The following is a 25823-nucleotide window of genomic DNA, read 5'->3' as shown; positions in this document are numbered from 1 at the left end:
TTCCTTTCTATTTCTGTCGCACTACGCAAACACACAGCCAGCACACACCTGCATGCACAAATGTTCCCATGTCCACATGACAAAGGCTGGGATCATCTCATGCTGTTTACTCTTTAGTCACTTCTCAAGGACACAGACCTTTATCAGGGCTGACCAGCGCTGTGTGTCCCACCTTAGTCCCCTCCAATATGCCACTGAGTTATGGAGCGCCTGCTGATGCTCCTTAAAGGGCAGAAGGACAAGAGAGAGATGCAGTGTATGCTTAACACTAAGCCAATGGCTCCGGACACTCCCCATCCATCACTGTCTGCCCTAAGCAACCTCTTTTTACCTGCCATTCCACCACTGAATTGCAGGCCCTCCAGGCTGTAGCAACATTTAGTGGAATCACGCAAACCACTTAACCACACAGCACCCGTGTGGAGGATTTCTGGTTAATGCGAAAGAGGAAAGAACTATTTTAAAATTTGCAAACTGCAGATTTCACGCATGCAGAAATGAGCACATTTTTTTATTTTTATTTATTGCTTTAGGCATTAGCACCTGATGCCTGAGGGTCTGTGGCAAAATGATGGATTAGAGTTTAGAGTGCTACACTTCTTATTCTGAAGATGCAAAACCTTTGTTTGTGGGCCTTATATGCTAAAAATCACTCTGCTTAAAATGTAAGGAAGCTGCCTTTTCCTGTTATATTTTGTCATTGTTGATTGGCCCACAAGTCCAGACATGACGTAATAAAATGATATAACATCCCCCATTGTACTTTTAAAGCTCTAGTTTCTCTACCCCTCTAACAACCACCGTGCATTTACAACTACACTATTAGTGCATTAAGATGGAAGAGCAATCGGAGGTGTTTCAGTGAGAGCAAATTAAAACTACTGTTGAATCGTTCAAGGTTACAGCTCACTTGGTGATAAGGCAAATTTCTATTCGCTTTGTGAATGTAAGGGAGTATTAAGGCGTTCCAATCTCGATAATGTATGTATCATGGTGATGGCGTAGGCTTACGAGATTATGATCCAGTTTAATTGGCGGGCCGTGTCATTCTTACTCTGTGGGTTTGACTCCGCTGGTCAAATATAATTTTCTCATCAACACGGCTGGACTTCAGCGGGAGCTTGTTACAACCAATGTGATTCCAAATGAGCTGGAATTAAGAAAATGACTCAATTATCGGATATTTATTCACAGCTGCACAACGCCGAGGGAGACAATTAACCCATTTAGTGCCAGAGCGTGAGTCATAGGTGCTTGAAATATCTCAACATGTGCAAATCATGACAAATCATGCATGTGTTTCAACAGAGAGAGGATGTGAAGATTCGCTGGGATGGTGACGAGTGGCCGATGATTTCAATCATGCAGATGTCGTAGCTAAAGAACTATAGTAGATGCACTGTAGCTTTATTTTGAAAAACACACTGGCTATTTAAGTTTAGTTCTTAACATTTTGTGTTGATTGATAGCTGAAAGATTCCAGTATTTAACAAACTGGGTTTAATTTGTGGCCATTCTGGCAAGTGGATAATCCTAACTTCGTACTTTCACTTCTCCTGCAGAGATTTGAAAAGTTGATTCTGGTAAAACAATGTATTACACATTGAAATGCATGATTCACCTAAAATTCCCCAACTAAACCTTGCCTTAAGTTTTTCATGAATCATTCAAAATATTTCAGAATCCAAACAAAAGTATACACAATAAGTAGCTCCCTGAGTCAGCTATTTTTACTGACTGCCCACAAATCTACTCCTGGGAGAATGGGCATGAATCAACATCAAGAGAAAAAAACTGATATTACAAGCTTTCATTGCTTTGTATGGGCAGTCATCACTGTTGTTTACGTTTGGTCAGGCAACCCGTTTTCATTCAAGGGCGTAAAACACTAGAATGGCCCCACCTGACTACAGTTCGGTTGGCTAAATACGATAATGGTGAAGTAATTCCACCTGGGAGAGCGGTAGAGTTTTAGTGCACAACATGCAGTATGTGGTTCGTCGATGCCGACTGGTTAAAGGCTGCTCCAGTAGTTTCAAAATAATCCTGAGGTCTACACCCATCAGGATATGACAACTGGAAACAGTCCGAGCGTGCCCAGACCCATATTTTTTGCACAGTGAATTTGGGTCTGGCCTTTGGTTTAGGCACCAAACAAATTTGGTTAGGTTTAGGAAAAGATCATTGTTTTTATGTTACTTACATACCTAATGTTTCATACGTTCTGTAAGTTAAAAATGTTATGCAAGTTTACTAACATTTCTGGAAAAGGAGTTATTGACTTTTGCTTTCTTACAGATTTGCACACTGATCTTGTGGGTGCAAGTCAAGTGTTCGAGCCATCCATCTACCCAGCTCCATCTGCCGACTTCCTTCTTTGATGGTCATAAGAGTAAATAATTCTAAGATTAAATGTATGTCTGTAGTAATATGTAAGCTCTAAAACACTAACCTGAGTGACGAAGAGCAAAACAGCATATTTACAGGTGAAATAATTTATGCGGGTCAAATAAAGTTCAGAATTTCAGTATCTCCATTATTCATTATGCAATTTTTTTTCTATTATACACAGCACCACTTTTTATGGGCTTATTGCTTTTGGCTTATCAGTTTAGTTTGAAGTTGCAAGTTTAATCAATTAGTTATAAACCTGCTTCTCTCTCTCCCTTTCTGTGTATAATATCAGTGTTTTGCAGGGTTTATATTTACTGTTTATTTGGCAGCCGAGCAAACTTTGCCTGGAGGGTGTTAGCCTGCGTGTTCTTCCAGGTGTTAATTAAAGTGACACAAAGTGGAGAGCTTGCTGCTCGCTCATCTATGTGAGCACAGAGTAAATGGGCAGCAGGAAAAGGAAAACTGTATTTTGCCACGGCGTTTGTTTTATTTGCTGGCGGTCATGTTAATTTGGATGCTGCACACCTGCAATCAGTTTTACATTTAATCTGTTTTGTCATTAGTGTCACTTTCGATAGTATTTGGCGTTGAAACTGGGTTTACAGCCATGCCAGTGGGCTGTGAATATACAGGAAATGTAATGTAAGCTCTTGTGGTGTGTTTGTGCTGTGTTCTCACTAATGTCGTTTCTTATCCTGTCTGAGGCTCTTTATTCATTTACTGGTAACCTACAACCTGCAGCAGCATTGTGGCAATGCTTCTTTGTTGTGCGCCAATCTGTTAGTATGAACTGTAGGTAAAATGTTTACACGTAGCTGACTTGTTGTGGTTATTTTTTCATGATTCCTCCGTGTGAAAATAATTCTTGCACATCAAACTCACTGAGCCATCGATAGAAGCAGTGAGAGGGAGACAGAAAAACATCAGTAATATCGATCGTTCTCAAATTTGCAGACTTGTACAGTAAACAAAAGAAGACAGTAAAATACAGAAGTGCAGACAAAGACTGCACTAAATAGAGGCCTTTTCATTGAAATCAACAAACACACACACACACGCAACCTTGAGCCTGACCTTTAGCAATATTTACAAGGCCTCCTATAAACCTCTTTTTCACCACCTTCAAGCACCTACTGTATAGATTTTATGTTATAGGGACCTATCTATGATTCATGATAAATGGTGTATCGGTGTACAGTATATGCAGCATATCCACCTCATGGACCAAAAGAGTTGTGTGGCTTCAATATCGAACTAAAATCTGACCGTTTAAACCTTATATGGGGCTTTACTGTGCACTGAAATGATTGTGTAACAGTTACTAAGGTATTTTAGGGTGAATAAAGTGCAACATGTTTACTGTAAAAAGCTCAGGGAGTTAATGCCGATAATTTTGAACCCAACTGTATGCGAGTCAAATGCTGAATAAAGAACACAAGCCGAGTAATCCGCTTTGAATCTGATCTTTACTGCTTTGCTGCTTCTGGGCTCAAGAGTCAGTAAATTATTTTACACGGCAGTATTGGAAGTATTGATGTATAGTAAAGATGCTCATAGTAAAATGATAATGCAATAAAGCGGTCACCAGGATGATTAGTATAATACCTGAGCTGGTATTATAAAATATGAGAACAGAGGAAACCAGTTTTCTTCCTTATTCTTTACAACTTCCTGTTCATCCTCATCTCCCTTGTCAAAAATGCACAAAATGTAAATTTGCTACTAAATTTCAATGGCATCTAATTATGTCAGATTTTAAAGCTGAACCATGCATTATATTTTACTATATAATAAGATAAAGACACGAAAATGTAAACAAGACATTTGCATCAGGAAGCCGGCATCGTCGCACATCCTCCAGGATCTATATCAACTCTGGTGTGAACATGTCACATAACCATATTTACTATCTACCAACGGGTCTCTGCGGGTCTTGTTTCACGAGCGTGAAGGGTAGAAGCTTTATTGAACATCCCTCTTCAGGATGTTTCCACCATGATTGCTTGGAGTGCCGCCCAAATCAACGAAACAGAATTATTAGAAGATTACATCTCGCCCCTGCTCCTCGCTCTTCCCCCCATGTGGCCTTAGATTATATTCAGAGCTGCAATCTGCTCACATTCCCCTGCACATCAATCCAAAGACAAGTTGCCATTTGAGATTTTACAACATGTACAGCCTTGTACAAGCTCATGGAAACAATCTTGTGTAAGCATATGAGAGTGATTGGCGAGATTGTAGGTTCAATTGGTTAGTGTTTAGTTGTGTTTAAAAACCAAAAACAAGTTAAGGCACAAATATGAACTGGATGCAGAATAAGTGCTCAAGAATAAACTCTCAGTCTTAAATGTGTTCATAATCAGCAAAAATGATATTCTATAAAATTCAACAAAACGTATTTCCTGAAAAGCTGGAGTTAATTTTAATTTCCATAGACTTATAAAACCTCCAACAAAAACAAATAACAGTGTAAAGCACCTGTCAGCACAGAATACATCATAGGTTTGTGTCTCTGTATAACATGTGTCTGTCAGCTGTGTGTGTGTCTGTGTTAGGCACCTTACAAGGCCATGGTTGCCATAGAGACCAGCATGGAAAATTATGGATGGAGCAGGCGCTAAGGGAGACATCACCGGTGTTCCAAAGCTCCCTTCCTTCCTTCGGTGTCTTCTTGTTCCTACGTCCTTGGAATCACAAATGACCTCCATACATCTGCTTCACTTTCAAAAACTCCTTTCACTGATCTTTTGTTTTATAGTGTTACACGTAGCTTAGTATTCTGTTGACGTGTAACCCCTTCAAACGCTGCGACTTGTGTTGCCATCAACCATGTTTATTGATATAATTCCTCAGTCGAAAGACAGGAGGAGCAATATTTTGTTCCCTGGTGTCATTCGCTATCATTCCATTAGTGTCTGCTGGTTTCTTTGTATTGTAATAGCAGCAAGCCAACATGAAAACCAATATGTAGCCCTCCCCCGGCTCCACGCCCCCACTCTGTTCCCCACAAACTTCTAAGTGCTCAGGAAAGTGTGATCATAGATTAAATATTCGGGGCTTCAGAGAGAGTTTGTGGCAGCAGCTTAAATTTAAGAGAGCTAATGTGATGCAACAAAAGGCCAATTTTTATTGGTTTTATTTCTTTTTTGCCCTCAAAGAAATGGTAATATAAAGCAAATAAAAAAAGCAAGGCTTTTATTTATTGGCAGCAATAACAATATTCAAATAAACCAGACCTTATCAACGAACACTAAATCACTTCTTTCATTAATCAGTGAAGGAGAACAACACAGGTGTCATAAGAACGCCTCACCAAGTGGTTTCTCATTTCACAAAAGACCTCTTCCTGAATGTCACATTTAGCACCGGTGTGTCATCCTCACTCTTTTTCTCTTCCCTACATCTATATGGCCATCACAAAAAAGAAATAGAAAAAAGAAAACACTTCCCTGGTCTTGTGCCCCATTTATTTCTTCTTATTGAATGTACGTTTGTGCCGTTTCTGTTTTATTCAATTTTACACTGCTGTTTGTATTCATTACAGGGCAACAGACGGAGTCAGTGGGCATCCAAAACAATGGCACGCAGAGTTTAAGTATCTCCGTCAGAGCATTGATCGGAAAATACACGTGCATTACCATCTAAATGTTCTCATCTCCTCCTCCATCAAAGAAGGAACGGGCTCATAGTGCATGTAAAAACATTCCTACTCTTTTATTTCTGTAATCTGAATTGGCTGTCGGGTTAGAGAGCATCAGGTATTTTGTCAATCATAATGATGTATTCTACATTACACTGTGCTGTGCTTTCATATATCTGTATTTCCCTTTGAGGAATATAGTGCCGCCTCTATTGTTCGGTGGAGTAAAGTCCTTTTATGATCTACTGCAACCTTACAAAAATAATATTTGTAAGTCATTTAGACAAATGCCCAAAAGCGACATCAGTTTATGTTCATGTGACAAAGACTGAAGCCTCTGAAAGAGTAATGATGCTTGTCTGTCAGGAGTAGAGGAGCTAACAGTGCGAAAGTAATGTCACACTACAAACTGATGCTGTGCAGCCAGACATTGTTTAAAGCCACAGATCTTCTTTTGGAATTCTAGTCTTGAAAGATAATTAACCTGTCATTCATCATACATTTCTACTTGTTACAATGGGTGACCATTGTGTTCACTTGGTGTAGTAGCAGTGCATGTATATGATACTGTCAGACAATGAGGGAGAGGATTTTTCAACACTAAAGCTACTTAAGGGAAAATAAAATGGGACAAATTGGACATTAGGAGGTCAAGTGCCTCACCACTCGTATATAACCTGCCCCGGAACCTACTAAAAACCATTGGAGCCTATTCAGAACCATGAAAACCTGCACCTGCTGCACTATCACTTAACAACACTATATGTCAGAGCGCCCCAATGTCCTCGTTATTATATCCATACGAGACAATACTACCCCATACAATTTATCTCCAATGCCACAGTAGGGAGTCTCATGCTTCCTTTATGTGCTGTAGGTGGAAAGGGTATGAACTTCATGGTAGTGATATTGATTACTATAGGTTTTTTTTTTCAGAATTAAAGGGTGTAAAACATGCTGAAATTTGTAGGCCCTTAAAAAGTGTGTTTCAATCTATTCCTGCAACGCAGACAGAGGAGAAGAGGAAGTGACACATTTAAGAAAGAGGATGCTGTCAGTTAGCTCCCTGGCCTTATCAGTGTATCTCAGCAGGGAGGCCGGAGCCAATCTGCACTGACTGGTTTTTGTCAGGATCCACGCCACGTTGGGCTTTTGTTTCGTCAGCTTCCCCGGAGAGCCAGCCATGAGCCTGAGAGACACGACTGAATGTCAGCCTCTCTGAAAAGAAGATCCTGCAGGTGTCTCAGCAGGACACTGTGTAAAGAGGGCCTCAGAGACAGTTGAGCACAAACCCACAAAACCCTGCCTGGAAGTCATGTGTAGGTAGGGCGTCACGGTGCAGAGTGTTTTGTGACGAAGCTGACATAAGAGTTCACTGATGGAAAGAGAAGTGAGAATTTAAAAATAGTGGGGTATTTTTACACCGAATCAGTCGAGACTCACCTCATCCTTGTCGAAAGTAGAGACGCAGATTTAAAGATGCAACTTCTTGGAACTCAGAAAGTGGGAAATGTTTTGCAAATTTGAAAAGGGCTACAGAGAGACAAGTCCCAGAGGGTAGCTGTCATTTACGCGATATAAAAAACACAAAGACACTTTTGAGGCCTGAAAAACCCCTTTTCAGGGATTTCAAAAGAGGACGGTGATAATTGAGATGAAGATGCAGACGCGGCAAACAAACAGGCTGGCAGGGGTGTGTGTGTGTGACTGTCATTAACAAAAACATTTATGTCAGGTGGCAAAAGTACAAGTGTAAGCCTTTTTCATTTTAATAGACCATAAAGTAAACATAAGAAAAGACGAGTAAAGCAAAATAGCCAGATTGTTTTGCGGTCCATCTTGAGTGGGTAATGTTTCCTACAAAAGAGACACTTGCTGCAAAGCACCAAAGCCGTCTTATCTAAATAGAGGTGACCTAAATGTTCACATACTGTACAAACTAAGTGATTAGAAGGATTCACACATGAGAATGAATATCTTATTTTGTCTGTGAATACTGAGGGAAAATACGTTTTTCCCATCAATAAAATGGATCTTACACAACAAGGTGAATTATAGATTGGGAGATCACCCAAAGAAGTTCAAAAAGAGAATCTCAAATGTGGAGCTGAGATAATTCTGAGATGCAGGGAACCAGTTCTCATTTCCAGATATTGCTCTACATTTCGATTGCCTCCCCGTTCATTTTCAAAATACCATGTTGTGCCATTGCATGTCATAAACCTAATTACCCATGATGGATGTTAGACAAGTTTCTGACAAGAACTAATAACTGTGTTGATCATTCCCGGATAGTTTGCTGCTTCCTCTTCCTCCCACACCCAGACCGTGCCCTTCATCATGTCTGGAGATGCTTTGACAAAATAAACCCACAACATGCTGATGAATTATTCAAATTTGACTCAGTGATGTATGAAGACAGAGTTGCGAGAGAGAGATGCAGTTATCACTATCGGCAAACCCCCTTTCCTCCAGCCGACTAAACCTCCAGTCAAACCAATTACCATCCACTCCCCTCCAGCTCTCGAGCACCATGTGAGAAGAAGAAGAAATAGGAGCGGCTGCCTACATTATTCTAAACTTGCTGCAGTCAAAACTGCTGCAGTGCAAAGACGGAGGTGATGGAATTTATCAGTTCATAGTGTAGCGCAAAGTGAATTACTGTTGTTCCAGCAGTTTGTCAATGGCAATCTGCTGCACTTGAGAGGAGCAAGAACACTGATGTGGTGGTTTTCTCAGAGCATAATTTCTGTTTCAATGACAAATAATTCTGATTCCTATCGACATTTATTTCAAGACGATATGTTTTGTTCCTGCCAGTGTGTGTGTGCAGAGCTTTGCAGTATCTGCCAGTTTCTCAGTATTTTAGATCAACATGGCGCTGTTTAAGAGTATTTCCGCTTTCTACTGTGTGACTGCTGTCATACAATAACACAACATGCTATACTGCACAATAATACACCATATTTGTGCAATGTTGATTTTACTGAGTGGGAATTTTGAGTCAGATGGAGGCATTCAGGTCCTACTTGCAGGTACGACCAACACTTCGCTGTGCCTGCTTGCCGAGTCAATGTCACCGGGGCACCCGAGAGTTCATGGAACTCACTACATTGCCGTCATAGACTCTATATAAAAGTGGACGGAGCTTCTGGGTCTGAAAAGTGAAATCAATGCCGAAGTACATTAAAGTGCAGTACCACTAAGAGCCTCTGGCTCCCTTGACTCCCATTCAACTTTTCTCATGGCATACATAGTCACTAATGTGTCATTTGCTAAATTCACTCCTGATGATCAATGTTTTGATGGTTCATCTGAAAATAATTCCATAATTAATTAGATATTAGGCTTTGAGATATGTTTGCGGGCGTGTCTGATTTGATTGACAGGCCCGTGGTGCAATCAGATTTCTGCTATGGTTGGCAGGTGTTGTGTCCTTAGGTTGTCAGTCAGATTGAGTAAGATCTACCGTTTGCCCTGCCCCAGCTCACCCAAATATGGTCACTTCTTTCTACAAAAAACCAAGATGGCGACAGCTGAAATGCCAAAACAACAATTCGAAGACAATGGGTGACAGTTGGTTGCCACTTGATTGCCACATGTCGTTCAGTCTCTCTTTAGTGTCGATGCTCCAATAAAGGCACAGAATTCCCAAGTACTTACTTACAAACATAATAAGACTTTAATGTATCTCAGTAGTTTACTAGCTCTCATAGAATAACGCAACTTTGCTCTTCTTATATGTTGCTATACTTCTGGTAGGAAGTTAAATACAGAGATATAGTAGTAATATTTAGTTTTAATTTAAGATTTGGTTTGTGACTGAAAACAAATAATAATAGAACTGTAATGAAGAAGAGAAGATGCACCCTCATTTGAACTGGTCTGCAGAGGTGTGAGTGACTTAACAAGCAAATACATAGCTGCCATTCGCTGGTCAGCAGTACATGGAGATCCTACATTGGGCTGACCGACTGCACCAGTTTACTTTCTCTTGAGAACATCTGCCTCCTGCTGCTTGCTGCCAGCCTGAGAATATGACCATCAACCCAAATATCACCACCCAGATCTCTCAATCCTCTCTCCCCTGAATTTGAACTCCCATTGTCCCAAACTGAAGCTGTATTTGTCTTTCACTCTGACTTGCACTCTACCATTTGCCCCTGGCTGTTGGTCTGAAGCTCTCTTAAATATTCATAACCAGGGAGAGGGGGGAACTGATGAGGGGAGCAAAGACTCACACACTCAAAATATATACCACACCTGTACCTTGTGCAGTAAACGACACTATTCTGTTTTACAAGCCACCTATTGGACCAGAACGCTTTGTTAAAACAAAATATTGCACATAAGACAATATCAAAAACATATGATACCTGTTATTTATTTTACTTTTATTGTCATTTTAACAAGACATTGTGCTTATATTAATACTTCAGTCCCACACAATAATTTCTTGGCCACAGAAAAGACATCTATAACTCAGTCACCACTTGAATCATTCCGCAAACATGAGAAATCACTCATCCATTCATTCCTTTATCTTTTTAGTAGCTTAGTCCAATTAGGGTCGCAGTGGCAATAGAGGAAGCAGCAAAGCCCAGGCGTCCCTGTTCCCTACAACTTCCTCCAGCTCATCCTGGAAGCTCCTGTGCTACTCCCAGACCAACTGGGAGATATGATCCCTCCAGCAGGTTCTGGATTGACCTCAGGGTCTTGTTCCAGTGGGCTTTGCCAAATGTGTAATCAGTTAAATAAAATCATCTTTGGTTGTATCCTCGAAGCTTATTGTACATTTTTTAAAAAGTGTTCTAAGCCAAAAAACACCAACATTACTCTTATTATACGTTTGAGCTTATTAAAACTTTGATTAGCACCAACATGTTTCACATCAGGTTAGAATAGCCTTCAGTTCAGTGTGCAATTGGTAGATTTAGCATCTCACAAAACCTACATGCTGGAATAATGAAACTGTACTTTTAATGCAGGCTGAATTGGAACATTCTTTAAAAAAAAAAAAAAACTATCAAGGACTATATAATACCTTTGTGTTGTGCTGTAGCATATTGTTTTCTGTCTTTACTTTTGAGTATATGGCTGTGGGGGCCTAACTTTTTCTTTCCTTTTGGTAAGATACCAGAGAGCATGAGTATAAAATAACAATTGCGTTGTTTACAGTGCTGCTGAATCTCCTGCTGTGGGATTATTTTGATGTTGGTCTGAGAACACACACACAAGTGAGGCAATTGAAGGGCAGGCCACCCAATACTTTAAGAATAGTTAAGACGTGTTACTTATCTGCTCATCATTGTTTTCTTAAGAGAATTGAGAGGAAAGAAAATGTTCACCTACCTTTAAGTTGAGTGAGTTTGTTAACGACTGACTTTATCTCTCCTTTTCTCCGACAGTCTTCTAGATTCATACACTAATTTATAAATGTCTTGAGCCTCATACAATGAGCCTTGAACTTTATGTATTCATTAAAAATGTTACTGCACAAAGTTTAATAGTAACATTTTACAACAATATAAAAAAAATCGGAGGGCTAGGGAATGACTGAAAATAAATATTGTGGATGCAACCACTGTAGTCCTTTGCACTTCCTGCAGATCAGACAACACTGTATCTTTTGCTCATGAGAAATCTCTATCTAAATGTGAAACAAACACAAAAACATTTCTTAAAACACTTTTAGACAAAGATTTGCTTTACGGAAATATAATGATATGATGTAAATGATTGAAAAATCTGTGGATGATTACAATAAGAATACACTACAAACTACAGCTGAAGTTTGAGGAAGAAAGTAATAATAAAAGGAAACTTTAATTTTCTTCAGTAATCTGTTGAAAATGGAATGACCCCACATGTGGCCACATATAACACAGTTAATCATCTGAATGCTAAAACATCGTTTCAGTACATCCACAACCTTCAGCGGTGTTCTGGTACATCCCGTGCCACCTCACGTAAGCACATTCCTGATACTGCACCATGAATCATCCTCTCCCCCATTTACTGCTCCTGGTTTCTTGCTCTCTTGTTACAAGCACAATTGTATTGTTTGCATCCTCTCTCTTTCCTCACACTGTTCTGAAATCAGATGCATGAGTTAACTGTCTTTTTTCCCCCTAAAAATCGGCTTTATCCTTGAGTAGCAGGTTTATAATGTGCAAAGCAAAGGATGTCTGAGTGGGGTAACCTCCAAGGTCTGGTAGTTGAGAGACAACAATGCCAACCTTTTCCATTATAAAAAGGTACAATGCTGTTTCCAATAGTTTCATCATACCCATGTCAGAGAAATTTATTTTTTAAATCTGTAGGTCTCTGATACCTCTGGCAGCTCAGAAAAGCTCCTGCCTTATTTATTTTATGCAACATAACTCAAATCCCTCTCAGACCCATTAACTCAGAGAAACATCACCATGTCCCTTTCGCATCAATAATAATTGAGAGCAGACAAATGAACCTGTTGAGATTCAGTGATCCTGACGAGAAAGGGGTCAATCAACTGTGTTAATTGTCTAAATTTTCACCCTGACTAATTTTGCAACTAATTTTTATGGCAGCTGAGAGTCACTGATCAATTATGAAAACATTTTCAGAATGCGTACATTCAAATGTACTTTAATTCCTGGCAGAATATGAATAATTAGAGCCTATCGATGGTGAATTACATTTAGTAATTCAAGTTTTAACAGACATGTTCAGGTCAAATACCCCTGTTGGTCTGTTGTGCTACGGTCACTGCAAAAGAAACACATCGACCCCACTATAACAAACTTTTGTTTTTCTACTCCAGCCTGAAATGCTTAATATAGGAAGTAAATTAAACTAAACGTTTGGTGCATTTTTTGGTCTCATTTCCTTTTTTATAGACTATTTGTTTATTTTAACGCCTCTGTCGTTTTTCCTGTGTTCTGTGTTTCTATGCACCAAGAGGAGTAGCACTCATAATTGTGTTGTATGCAGAGCTTACAATGACAATAAAATCTTTCCGATTCTAATTCTAAACCAATTTCAGGTGCATTTTCTCAGGTGGTCATTACTGAATCTATGCAGGTTAACATGGCCAAGAAGGACCATCATTCATGTTCAAACATCACAGCCCACTTCTCAGCCAAGACAGCAACTCAATCAGACTTTGCCTGTTTATTTTGTTGATTTATAACCACATAAGCCCTCAAAACCAAAAACAAGTTTAATGGTGTTACTAGTTTTGAGAGGAAGATCCATTTCTTTCCTCTAGTCACTTAATACTTGCATGCAATATGTCCATTGAAGGAGTCATTGGATCTCGTCCTTTCTCTTACTGTGTAGTTGCCTTAAAAAGAAGGGGTACCATGGCTAATATTAGAGAGTAGAATCAATACAGTGATAGTCCAATGACTAAATCTAAAGAAATATTTTTCTCTAATGGATTTGTTGTTTATTGGAGAGATATGAAGACCAGCCCGCAGTGAATTTATTATTTGGAAAATACAAAAACAAATTGGATTATTCCAACATTTTACCTTCAGTAAGGTAATGCTGGTTGCTGGTTCCACTGAGTTCCTTGTATCATTAATATTTTTCCACAAAAGTAAAACATTTATATGAACAACACTGTTAGCGGCACTTATAAATCATACTTGGGAGACTACATGAACTTCAGAGCATCCATGATTGATTGTAAATCCATGATTAATTTAGAAAGATGCAAAGATGCAGTTCAACACAACTCTAAAGGATGTTTACAGAAACTGACAGTACTGTGGTCCAAAAGATCCCTCGCTGTGAAGGAAAAGGACAGCTGAGAGATTTCTTAACTCTTCACTGCTTTTGTCAGCCAATTAAAATGTAATACATTACCACAATGCGCTGCATTTTGTTCATTTCAAAGAAACTCACAACATAAGCAGAAGCCACAGGGCACAGAATTGTTGTCTCTCACTGTTTCTAGCTCTATGAGTGTCAGAGGCATAATGTGGAAAAATAGAACAGCCATTGAACGTGCCTTTCAGAATCCACTCTAATGGAAATGACTCACAAATGCTGTTTTAAATCTTCAAAAAGTTTTTTCACAAGCTGTCTAATATTAAATTAAAAAAAATGATCAACATATTTTCCTCAACAGCCAATTAAGTATTGTTTGCCTCAGTCAGTTAAAAGGAGTACAAAGACAATATAGAGCACTTTATTTGTGGTTGCTGCATGTTACTGAGCCATAAAGCTGCCCATAGCTGTACACAGCTGCACCTTCAAGTCAAAACAGTTAGAGCTGTATTTCATGGTTACAACTCTTTGATACACCGGCTTGTGTCATGAAAAGACGCGGCAATTAAACCCCGGTGCATCATAGTTGTAAAGCACACCAATTCAATCTGCTCAGTATACAAATCATTTCAATTGATCTGTGGAGAAATGGTGGCTCAGTTCACTGTTTGTGTGTTAAAATTAAAAGGGGGGACTGGGAATCTGCTAAATGACAAAAATATGACATTTAGTCTGGGTTTCTGCAAACTCTAAAAGCATTTGTGTTCAATCTAAAGGCACAATGTGTTTTGTTTTTTTAAATTTATTTTTCTGTTGAGAAGTGAGAGTTATAAGTGTAAAAACAGCAATTTGCCTGTTTCTCCCTCATGATTTGAAAACAGCGCTGTTGAGAAATACATTTATGATGAATCATCATAGTTTGACTTAAAATGACTAATTTAATAAGGTTAAACAAGCATTATTGTTTATAATAAATAATATTTATGGGAATAAAACAACTGCAAAAGTTTGTTGACTGACCCATCCACCATAACTCCCTCCTTTTGCAAACTTTGTTTCATCATAGTAACATCACCTGACACCACTCCCATTCTCAATAATGTATCATGACGATGAGACTTTATTGTCATTGTATTTCTGTATTTCTAAAATTAAGAATGTTATCACAAGTGATGACCAAATACATAAAAGCTTTTGCAGTAAAAGCATAGTTGGTCATGTGCTTTTTCGCTTTTTTGTAGAAGGGTTTCTTTAGGTGAGATAATCAGTACCACTCTGTATACGGTGTGCATAAAGACTGTAAGCATGGGGAAAGGCTGAAAAAACTTTTTACACATTCGTTTTTTTTTTTTTTTTTTTTTTTTAATAAATCAAACTAGATACATGTTAAGCTACAATAACCATCTGCTGGTTTCAGTTTCATATTTAGTGTATTTACTAACCTGTCTAAATTTCCCAATCGTTAATACGAAGAATTTTTTTATTTTTTTTTATTCCTGGAATGTCAACCAGCTGTCTAACATTCATCACACATTGTGAAATATCAGTTTAGTGCTGTTTAACCCAACAAGAGTTTACAAACAAATATGTCAGCAAAGTTTATACGAAATCTGCTCAAAAGGTGTTACTTCATTCTCAAATAAAAAGCTCTTAATTTGTCACTGTCTGATGAGCTTTGGGCTCAGGCTGACTCACCAAAACAAGTGAAATTTCCTTTTAAACAGTCTCGGAGAGATTGCCTGTGGATGGAGGGCTACAGTGCTGCAGTGAAGCACGTGCAGCTGAATCATAAAAGAGCCTTTGACTACCGCTAATATGAATAAAATGTAGAGCTCATGTTGTGTTAAACTTTGACATTGTAATCTTCCAATAATTTGGCTGACTGACTCTGACTCTTACTTTGTGAAGACCACATCCGTTTTTCAAAGCCTATAAGGGTTTTTCCTTTGGACTGTCTGTACGAATTGAACAGATGCTTTATGCATGCAGATGAATGCTTACGTCAGTCTGTATTATTCCTTCACTTTTATACAGCTGTGAAGACCTGGAGTGTTATCGCTACACATTTACGTCTCCAAGGGTGACCTTATCCCTTACGTCTAATCAAATGATACAAATAAAATAATGCACTTTACTTTTACATAAAGTTTGAAAGAATTTTTTTATTTTAGACTTTAAAACATGATTGAGCAAACAGCAAAGGGCACAAGGATTAGGCTGAAACGAGCTGTGGCCTATATTTATGTATGAGGGGTTAGATATGAGCGAGCACGTTCTTCATTGAATGGTGGGTAGCACTTGAATTGGTTCATCCTTGTACCTTTTAGAATACCTTATCAAAACGTTTCTTTCAAATATATTTTGTTATAGGCAAAGAAATACACAAAACCTATTTAATTTTTTTTTTGCTTTTGATGTTAAATCTGGAAGAAAAATTCCTCACAGAGCTGCAGTGGTTCTTTGAAGAGGTCTATGCATTGACATGAGCAACCAAAGAACTCCACAGACTCAATCAAAAACAGTAAAAACTTACAAGAAAAAGAACTCAGAGAAAAATAGCTATTAAAACACTGGCTTAAAAAAATAAACAATAACTGCTTGTTGAACTCCCTTCTGAATTCAGTATGTTTGACTTGTAAGATTCTTAATCGCCTTTAAGATAGGCGCTGTTTATGCAATCTGCACTGAATTGACTTTGTCTACTGTCAATATTTATTGATAAATTGAAATTTAATGAAGTACATGTCATGTGAGAAAACAAAGCAAAATTAAACTTAGGAAAAGCTATAAAAGATCAATTTTAGGTCCAGATTTAAAAACACAAAACCCAGTTGAAAGCCACTAGAAGGAGTAGCAGGGAACAAACAACATCAGGGTCCTCACACACTCAGGAACAGTTCTGACGATTATCAGAACAAACTGGTGAATGATTTATTTAACTGACTGATGTTGCTTTTTGGTCTTATTCATCTGAAGTTCTTTTTGTTTGTTTTTTAAATGTTTACATTGAGGAAATTAAACATTTAATATTGTTAACGACCATTTGCAGTGAATGTGCATGCTTTTCCAAGGCAAAACATAACACTGACACTGTATCCTCAAGGGACTGACAGGTGTATTGCTGTTGCTTTGGTGTGATACCGGGCTGCGACAGACTACCACAGTATTATTAATGACGGGAAGCTCTGACAAGTGTAGATACCAAGTACACGGACGAAAGAGGATAGACAGTTGTAACCAAAGTCCCATCAAATCCAAACAGCTCAGATAAAACCCGACAGGGTGGCACCTTGTCTCCATGTGAGTTTCCGTAAACATTTTGAGGATAATCACCTCTTTAGGCCGTAAACAGCATGGACCATTGCACAAAGCTTTTGTATTCACCCAGACCAACAGCCAGGCAGAATGTTATTCACTCAGTAGCTGAGGATAAGGAAGAGGTTAGGCCACACGCCCCTGCCACAGGTCTGTTCCTCCGGGGTGAGCTCGAGATTGGGATTTTGCGTCGGGCTGAGCAGCCATTTCTCTGGGACTAAATGGGGTGAAAACTTCTCAAAGGTACAACCTTGCGTGGGTTAAAAAACAAAAAAAAAGGAAATGTTCAATTGCTGGACATGAAGGCAGCAAAACGGCGATTCAGAGAATTACATAGACATTTTGGAGCAATTTCCACTCAACTGAATGGCTGCGTTTGTAGTCTAAATCACGGTCTCAGTGGTTTTCTTCATTCTTTACAGATTCGAAGAGAGGAAGCATGCCTGCGATGTAACATACAGGAATATTAGATCCAATCTCAAACACTGTCTACTTGGTTACGGTGTTAAAAGGTCAAGTTTGGAATGTGACCATGAATAAAACAGAAGTGTGGCTCATGGTTATATTAAGGTGGGGTTGGATGGAAAAGACTTTCCCTTTGGTTGCATGGGTGAAAGGGAAAAAAATGGACAGAGTGATCACCACAGCTGGAATCTGACCTTTTATTGGCGAGCCAACCATTAATCTTGAAAACTGAGACGAGGCCATTTTGAGGGGTTATAGAATGACAGGAAAGATAAAAGGCTGACATTTACAGCAATCATCTCAGATATCACTTAGGTAGCTTATCAGCTGCTTGTTTTCTTTGTTATCTTTGTCTTGCAACATTCAAAAACATGTTTCCGTGCAAGTGAGAACGATTTAGAAGTTGGATGGTGGTATTAGTGCAGTTTATTCAATGACATAATGTTGTCACTTAATTTACTCTGACATATCTTTCACTTTAAGATGACATGCTCAGTGAATCCCCTTAAGAGAATAAAACAAACAATTAATTAATGATGAGTATTGTGTGTGCAGTCAGTAGCTCCAGTGATATTTAAAAACTATTGACACACAAATGAGCTGACATATTCTTTCTGTACTGAGAACATATAGTAAGCAGTGTAGTTCATTTTCAGTCAACTCCACTCAGCAGGCCGTTTGTATCAATGCACTGTTGAAAATAGTCCCTAATAAATGCAGCATTTACTCCCATTTTTCAGAAACTCCTGCAGGTTAAACTGGACTAACAAAACACTTGATTTAACCAAAGACTATCGACAAAGTTGAAAACACTTCGTAGCAATAAAAAGGCTAGAAACCAGCCATAATGCAACACTCTCTGTTCAAGACCTTATACTCGCTCCATTCAGAAAACAATATCTGATCTGAACACGTAATTGATTAGTCTTTTAATCCTTAAGGTGACCGTTTCAAATCTAATTTCCAGAATATGATTGTATATGCAGCCACTGTAAATTCTTGTGCAAGAGAAAGAAAAATGCCACCTGTTTGTTTGCTGTAATATTTCCATTATGAAAGACAAAAGTACTGAATAATCCAATCAAACACTTGAACATTTGAATGTATTTATAAAATACACAGAGCTTAAAGTTACAACAAACTTCAATGACTTCAGCTAATGTTGCATGTGAAATTAATATTTATCCTCCTGTGGCTAGCACGGCTGTCCTTCATGGAAATGTCGTGGGTGACAGAGGCCTGGATAGGTCACATGCTCTCTGGCCTCAGATGTCAGCACTCATGTTGGAGGTTTGCCACTGTATAGGAGAACAGCCAACAACAACAACAACAACAGAAGTCCTAACTTTTTCCAATTCCTCTACTTCTCTCTGCCATCACCTCCAAATCTACTCAGCCCCACCTCCATCTTGCTTGCTACACTACTGAGCTGACCTCTGAGGTTTCTGCATCTGGCAGAAAATATAAAGAAACATCAGAAGGCTACACCAGTATCAGAGTACACATTAACATTTCATCTGTGAGAAACCAAGCAAGACATTTCTAATAAATATAATATTTCACATCTTTTGACTTTCCTTGCAGTGATGGAAGTCAATCTTCTAGCTCATATAAAAGGAACCAAACACAAAAACAGCATTTGAATGGCATTAGCAAAAACTGGTTAAATTAATAACTTTTTTCAGCCCTTAATAGAAACACAGAAACCCAATGCATCTTTAATGCCCATGCTTCAGTCAAAGTGGAACAAGGGAACAGAGTAATTGTATAAGGTGAAGGTTAATATGCTGTGTTTTCCCACACAAAGAAAAGAGCGATACCTCTGGCTGCTTCGGAAACACTGGATCTGCTGGTGGGATCAGCTGGAGAAGACGAATGACTACAAAGGAGACAATTTGATGGTCAAACCCTGTGTGTGATGTGTCACGTTGTGCTACTGCCCTGTGATCTCTAATATACAGAGACCTTAATGGATCCTGAAAGTGTGCATACACTGATCTATAACCTGTGACACATACGCACTTTAGAAATACCCAGGAGATTTATTTTCCGATGGGTAGAGAGCCAGTTCATGTATGATGACAGCGGGGTTGTTTGAAATGTCCGAAAAATGTCTTGTCACTTTATAGATTAAAACATAATAGAATGTCACAAACTAAAAAAAAAAACTCAAATGCTTCTTCTCTGATAGAAAATGCTCTAAATGTTAGTGAATATGCATGTTGGTGTGCAACATTCAAGCCAGAAACCAGCATTTGCAACAAGGACAATACATTAATGTTGGCTATTTTAATGCATATCTATGCTCTGTCTGATGTGGAGCCCAAGCACCAACCAACTGTGACATTACCCATTGGTTTGTGAAGTGCTGTTCTGAAGCCTCGAGTTCGGATTTTGTCCGTCGCCATCTTGTTATTTTGGAGCTAAAAGCATCCATATTTAACAAGCTGGGGACGATCGAGCGGTGGATCTGACTCGATCTGATTGGGAACCCAAGGAGACAACCCGCCGCCCGCCTACAGTCAGAACCTGACTGCACCACAGGCCTGTCAATCAAACAGACACGCCTTAAGGCCTAATATATAATTAATGACAGGATTATTTCCAGATGGATCACCAGAAAACTAATATGAAGGAGCAACTATAGCAAATGAAACCAAACTGACTGGTGGAAAACATTTATTGACTTTGTGTTTAATTAGTTGAATTCGAGTCTATGGTGCCAGAGTCTTTTTGGAGCCAACCCCTAGCGGGCCCTGGTATTGCAGTTTAAGGCACTTAAATGTTTGACAAACAAATTTGAATGATCGCTGCAAAACAAGTATGTCTATGGCACAGAACATGAAAATCAGAACTTTTTTTTGACTCCCTAATATTGGCGTTGGTACATATTTTACAAAACATGTTGAATTAACTATTAACTAATTAGCAAGCATCATTTTCAGTCCATTACACGCTCTCTATAGAGGCTGTACTCCTACACAAACAAAAGCACTTTATCTTTCTAAAGACCTCATCCTCCAAGTGAAATTTGTATGAGTGTTTCACTCCAGACCGATCATAAACTGGCGTATATTAAACCCTGCAATTTATCCCTTTATCACAGCCATCACTCCCTACGTCCTAATTAAGGCTAATTACACACGAGACAGCCATCAAAACAAAATCTACTGTTCCTTTAAATCTTCACCCTTTTTTTTTTTTTTTTTGTTTTCGGAGCGAGGGAAACAAGGGGCGAAACCACAGTCAAATTTTTTTTTTTTTTTTTTAAACCCAAAAAACCAGACTCACACACGCGCGCGCGAAAACCGACCCCCCCCCCCCCCCCGCCCCATTGAACACAAGCACCAACACACTGTCAGACTGACCAGTGCCGTCCAGCCGCCTGAAGCAGAGAAGCCTGCTGTGTGGATGTGTGCAGCTCTCTGGACTTGGTGGGAGGGGGAGAAGTTTCCCCAAAGACAAGCTTGGATCACTGAGAGAGGCGATGCCTTCCTCCTGTAGCCCAGTCTCACAAGCTGCTCAGTGGATTTGCTGATTCCTTAATTTATTTTCTGCAAGTTATTCAACGGGAGAAGGGAGAGATTTTGAGCCAGAGGATGCTCCCACAGGTCATTCGGATTCTGTATGTCTTGTCTTTCTGCTTTTTCCATGGAGGCTTTATCAGGTGAGGCGCACTAACATGTATTATTCTCTCTCTGTGTGTTGGTGCGACTCTCTCATCAACTGCTTGGCATAAACTTTTTTTTTCACCATCTGAGTCGACACTGCCGACTGTCCACGTCACATCTGTCTTTTTTTTTTTTTTTTTTTTTTATCGACTTTTTAACTTGATCAGTTGATGTTGTTCTTTAGATGAACACCCATTGTGCGTTTTAATGTTGGTGCGAAGGGAAGAAAAAAATACAGGACTTTCTTCAACTAATTATTCGACCACGTCTTGCCGCTATTTTATAAGATAATGGGACAAATAACCGCCTTTTTCCTGAGTGTTACATGCGAGGAAACGTCGGCACAATTCCGCAAAAAAAAAAAAAAGCAGCCGTGCTTTTTGCGCACAAAGTAAACAGATGTTTAGACGCTAATTCTGAAAAAAAAAAAAAAATCACGATTTGGCTTCTGGGTTGCAGTTTGTAAACTGGCGATAAATAATAATGGAGTACAAACATGCAAACAATGGATCCTGTTCTTAGTGCACAGAAAAAAGAAGAAAAAAAAACGTGTCCTGGTCGCAAACTACCTGTGGAATTCCCGGTTGCAGGTTGGATTGGTGGCTTTGTGAGTTGTAGAATTGCAATATGAAGACTCCAGTGGATGATATTCTATTTATGGAGCGATTAGGAATTTAACAGCAACATGTGACCGCAGAGCACAGAACTGAAACCTCCAGGAGGTGGTGCATACTGAACATCTGGATTCATGTTTTAATGAAAGACAAGGAGGAGACCTCATCAGAAACAGTACGTGCAGACTTGAGTCACTACTGATAGAAATAAGGGGAAATGACCTGTCAATGTGTGTTCAATGTCTCTAAAACAGAGAAAACCTCTCTTGTCCTGTCTCTTTTATTCTTATTTTCAGTTTGTCCAACAACATATTACACTTTCTTCCAACATTCCCTGACTGAAACCACTGACCAGCAACCAGCTCCCCTCTCTCTCTTTCCTGTACTCCTCCTCCCATACCTTTGTTCTTTCTCTCTTTCCCTCTCCCCCGCTCTCCCTGACTTGGTGGCAAAAACTTTTATTTGCAGTGAACACTTTCCTTATTTCATGCCCTGCCACCCTCAGGTGTGAGCGGAAGGGAATTAAGATCTGCATAATCCTGGAGCGGAACAGAGCTGCGACTCGGTGAACCCAGGGGCGAGAAGAGCAAGCTCTTAGCCTGGAGAGCAGTCAACTGACAGCACCTCCTCTGACAAATTATATGGTCCCCTACCAGCCTTTCTGCTCGCCATGTAGGCAGGGAGTGGGAGGGAGGCAGGAGGGGAAAAGGAAGGGATTAAGGAAGGAAGGCAGGTGTAAAAGACAGGCAGAATCTGATGGAGGTGTGGACATGTTGGGGGGAAATGATGGAATGTGAAAATGGGAATTGAGCATCCTGGGATGGAGAGAAATGCGAACAAGAAATTGAGAGGGTGATTCATTTAGCCGGAGGCGACGGGGAGATTAGTAAAGTGGAGAATGGGGCTGGTAGATGAAGAGAAATGGGGCAGATAGCAAAGAGGAGATGAGATGAAGAAGGAGAGGGGTTGGTGGGTGTGAGAGACGGGAAGCCTTGTTGGAGATGTGAAAAAGAGATTGTCATGTAAAGCAGAGCTCAAGCTGGATGGGTACGATAGGTTTCGGACTAGAAGATGGTTGTCGACACGAGGAAATGAGAAACAGAAATGAAGGGTGTAATAAATTAAAAAAAAGTTCATATCATAGTCTGAGACGGTGATGGCTAAGCGGTTATATGTAGGTGTGTGCGTTCGTGTGGAGAAAGAGAGCGTTGCATCTTGCACTTCAGGACTGTTCAATTTGAATCCCAGCTCAAAAGAAAACCTCAATCTGTCCTGAATCTTTTCTGCCACCCAGCCCATTTGTTTGTCGGGTATCTTTAGCTGATTTCTTCTAAAGACCTTTCAAGGGGGAAAAAAAAATAATAATAATAAATACAAATTGCAAATTTGCTGATTTACGTTAATTTATGCATTGACTTCAGACACTGCAGTGTGCACAGATGTTGATTGAACTTGCAGATATTTTCTATTTTGTTCACCATTTTTTGTAGTGTAGTAGTAGTGAAAAATGATTGATCAGATTGGTTCCATCTTTACATGCTACAAATGTTTGGGTTGCGTGCTTCCGTTTTTTTATGCTGCATATCGCTTTTCTCTGCTTGCGATTCATTAGTTTGAAGACAGTTTTGAATACGAGTGCAGATATAACACTGCAAATGTTTTACAAGTATATAGATTAAAATGCTTGGGAAATTAAAACGAGGCTGAACCAAATTATATTTGACTTAATCTGCTCATTTTGCAATAATCTGTGTACAATATATCAGAATATTGTGAAAGATTACCATCCCAATGCAAATGAAACTAGTCAATTTGGGGAATTTTAGTTAAAAAAAAAAATTACTTAAAGCATCAATCAACTAATTGTTTCAGCACTAGATCAATTTCTATGCATTTAATTCAATAATACACAGATCACACTGTTGGGGCCAATATGGGTGTATGCATTTTTTGGTGAATTTAGCATTTGCTCTTCAGATCAGTAGGGGGCAACAACAACAGGCTTACTGCTTTCTCAGTCATGAATTTTGCATTGTGCTGGACTTCAGCAGACATAAAATGCATTGCACCTGTGAGCATGTTTGGATGTCGAGAGGCACAACAGCTCTTGCAAATCAAACACGATCGAAAGATAAAGCTAATCCACGCGCTGTGCTACAAGTCATGCTTTCTGTCCACGGCACTGCAAGCCTGCTTCATGCCACTACCAGAAGTCATCTGTTTTAGCTTCAAACAAACTCAAGCCATCCATAGCTGCTAAACTTTTGTGCTGCAGGAAAAGCACAGATGTAAAAAATGAAATGAATGATGGCTGCATTCCATTTACCTGCTTCAGTTTCAGTGTCCTGTTACTGTTTGTGCTGCCTCACAATTTACTGGGACATTTGAATAGAACTGAGCCATAGTTCATTTTATTACTAACACCTGTCCTTTCATGACAAGTTGAAATACTGACTCTGAAAATGCCCATACAAGAACTTTAAGCACAACTGTAAAGTTGCAAAATTATGATGTAAAGTAATGCTCAAATAATAAGTGCACAATGATAAGATGCAATTCTGATGAGACATTCAATGACAGCTCTTTTGCTCTCTCATGGTGTTTTTTTTATTTTTTTATTTAACCCCTCTGACACATTTCGGTCAGAACCAAGATAAATGACTTATCACATCGTAAACTCTTTGCAAGCTCCTCCATCTGGTGTGTAATGTCAGTAATTAAGAGCTCAAGTTGTACAACTTGCATCTGCTCACATTCAACAAGTTGAAATTGTATGTTGTTAATGTGATAAAAAACCAAAACTATTACACACACACACACACACACATACACATGCAAGGCTTCACCAGCATGTGAACATCACGAAGGCAGACATGCAAATTGTGTGAATGCATCCACGTCCCCATGTCATCTGATGTGTCTGTGTTCATTGCCAAATTGAGAGTGAAGCGTAGTGGATTGCACTGAAGTGAAGGGCAGAGAATCGCACCAAGGATCCCCGCTGTCCTTGCCTCCAGTCAGTTAGAGATCATGACTCAGAGCTGAAAATATCAGAGAATAATTCTTATCATCAGATAGAGCTGGTCACTCACAAGACTGATTATATTGTGTGGTTCTGGGGGTGGCACAACGTCTTTCAGCTGCAGTGCAAGTAGATATCTTAACTTGATTATGAACTTCATCTCCATGTTTAGAAAATCAGTAGCAGAATTACTAAAATAAACAAATTATATGACTGACTGAAACAAAGATTAGCTAAAATGCTCCAACCGAGTTGGGAGTAGCAAGGGAAGTAGTTGTTGTTGTTTTTTTTAGTCTTTACTGCACTGCTGACACATTTTGTTTCTCATATTTGGTTTCAGATATGTGGAATAGTTTGAATGTACTGTTAGCAGTCCAAAAAGTGTGAATACACTGCTTCAGATTTGCATTTCTGGGACCATTTTGTCATTCCCTGGCAAGTTTCCTGTATCCCCATGAGTAATTGACCCATTTAAAATTATGTACAGTATATAAAACTGAGCTACTTCTACTGCTAAAATATTCAAATAAACAAGCAACAATGAATGTCAAACTCGATAATCGAACAAAAAAACTTTTCGAGACTCTCCAGTTTGCACTAATATCCAGAAATCTGTGCTCTAGTCTGACAGCGACGTTATTTGATCTTTCAGGCTTTTAGTGTACTGTAAACTGAATATGTCTTCTTTCAGCACGCAACTGTACAAACGTCTGACATTTCTGGACATAAAATCCCCTATTTGATTAAGAAATTAATGTGATGAGCTTCACTAAGGGTGCATCCATGCTCCAAATTATCTGCCTATACCTAATACCACAAGCTATTACCATAGCATTCAATTATCACAATTTTCCTTCCAGTTGGCTGCTATTGTTTTTTCAAATATTTCATGTCAGAGGGTGTGAAACAGGGCCAGAGGAAGAGGTTTTGGGAATCAGCGGGAAATG

General features: G+C 39.2%; 1 protein-coding gene across 1 annotated transcript in view; it reads left to right on the top strand.

Annotated features, from left to right (window-relative positions):
* Positions 1 to 20945: 20945 nt before the first annotated feature.
* Positions 20946 to 25823, top strand: part of glra4a (glycine receptor, alpha 4a) — a 44202-nt gene continuing 39324 nt past the window's right edge. Inside the window, exon 1 of the mRNA XM_069694152.1 lies at positions 20946 to 21236. Within this exon, the coding sequence (XP_069550253.1) occupies positions 21169 to 21236 (68 nt within the window). The 5' untranslated portion in view covers positions 20946 to 21168. The remainder of the gene's footprint in view (positions 21237 to 25823) is intronic.

Source organism: Brachyistius frenatus, unplaced genomic scaffold (genome assembly GCF_029030835.1).
Source record: "Brachyistius frenatus isolate BFR_SWC_R1_liver_20210118 unplaced genomic scaffold, ASM2903083v1 Contig_17, whole genome shotgun sequence".
Classification (NCBI taxonomy): Eukaryota; Metazoa; Chordata; class Actinopteri; family Embiotocidae; genus Brachyistius; species Brachyistius frenatus.
This window is presented reverse-complemented; position numbering and strand designations above follow the sequence as displayed.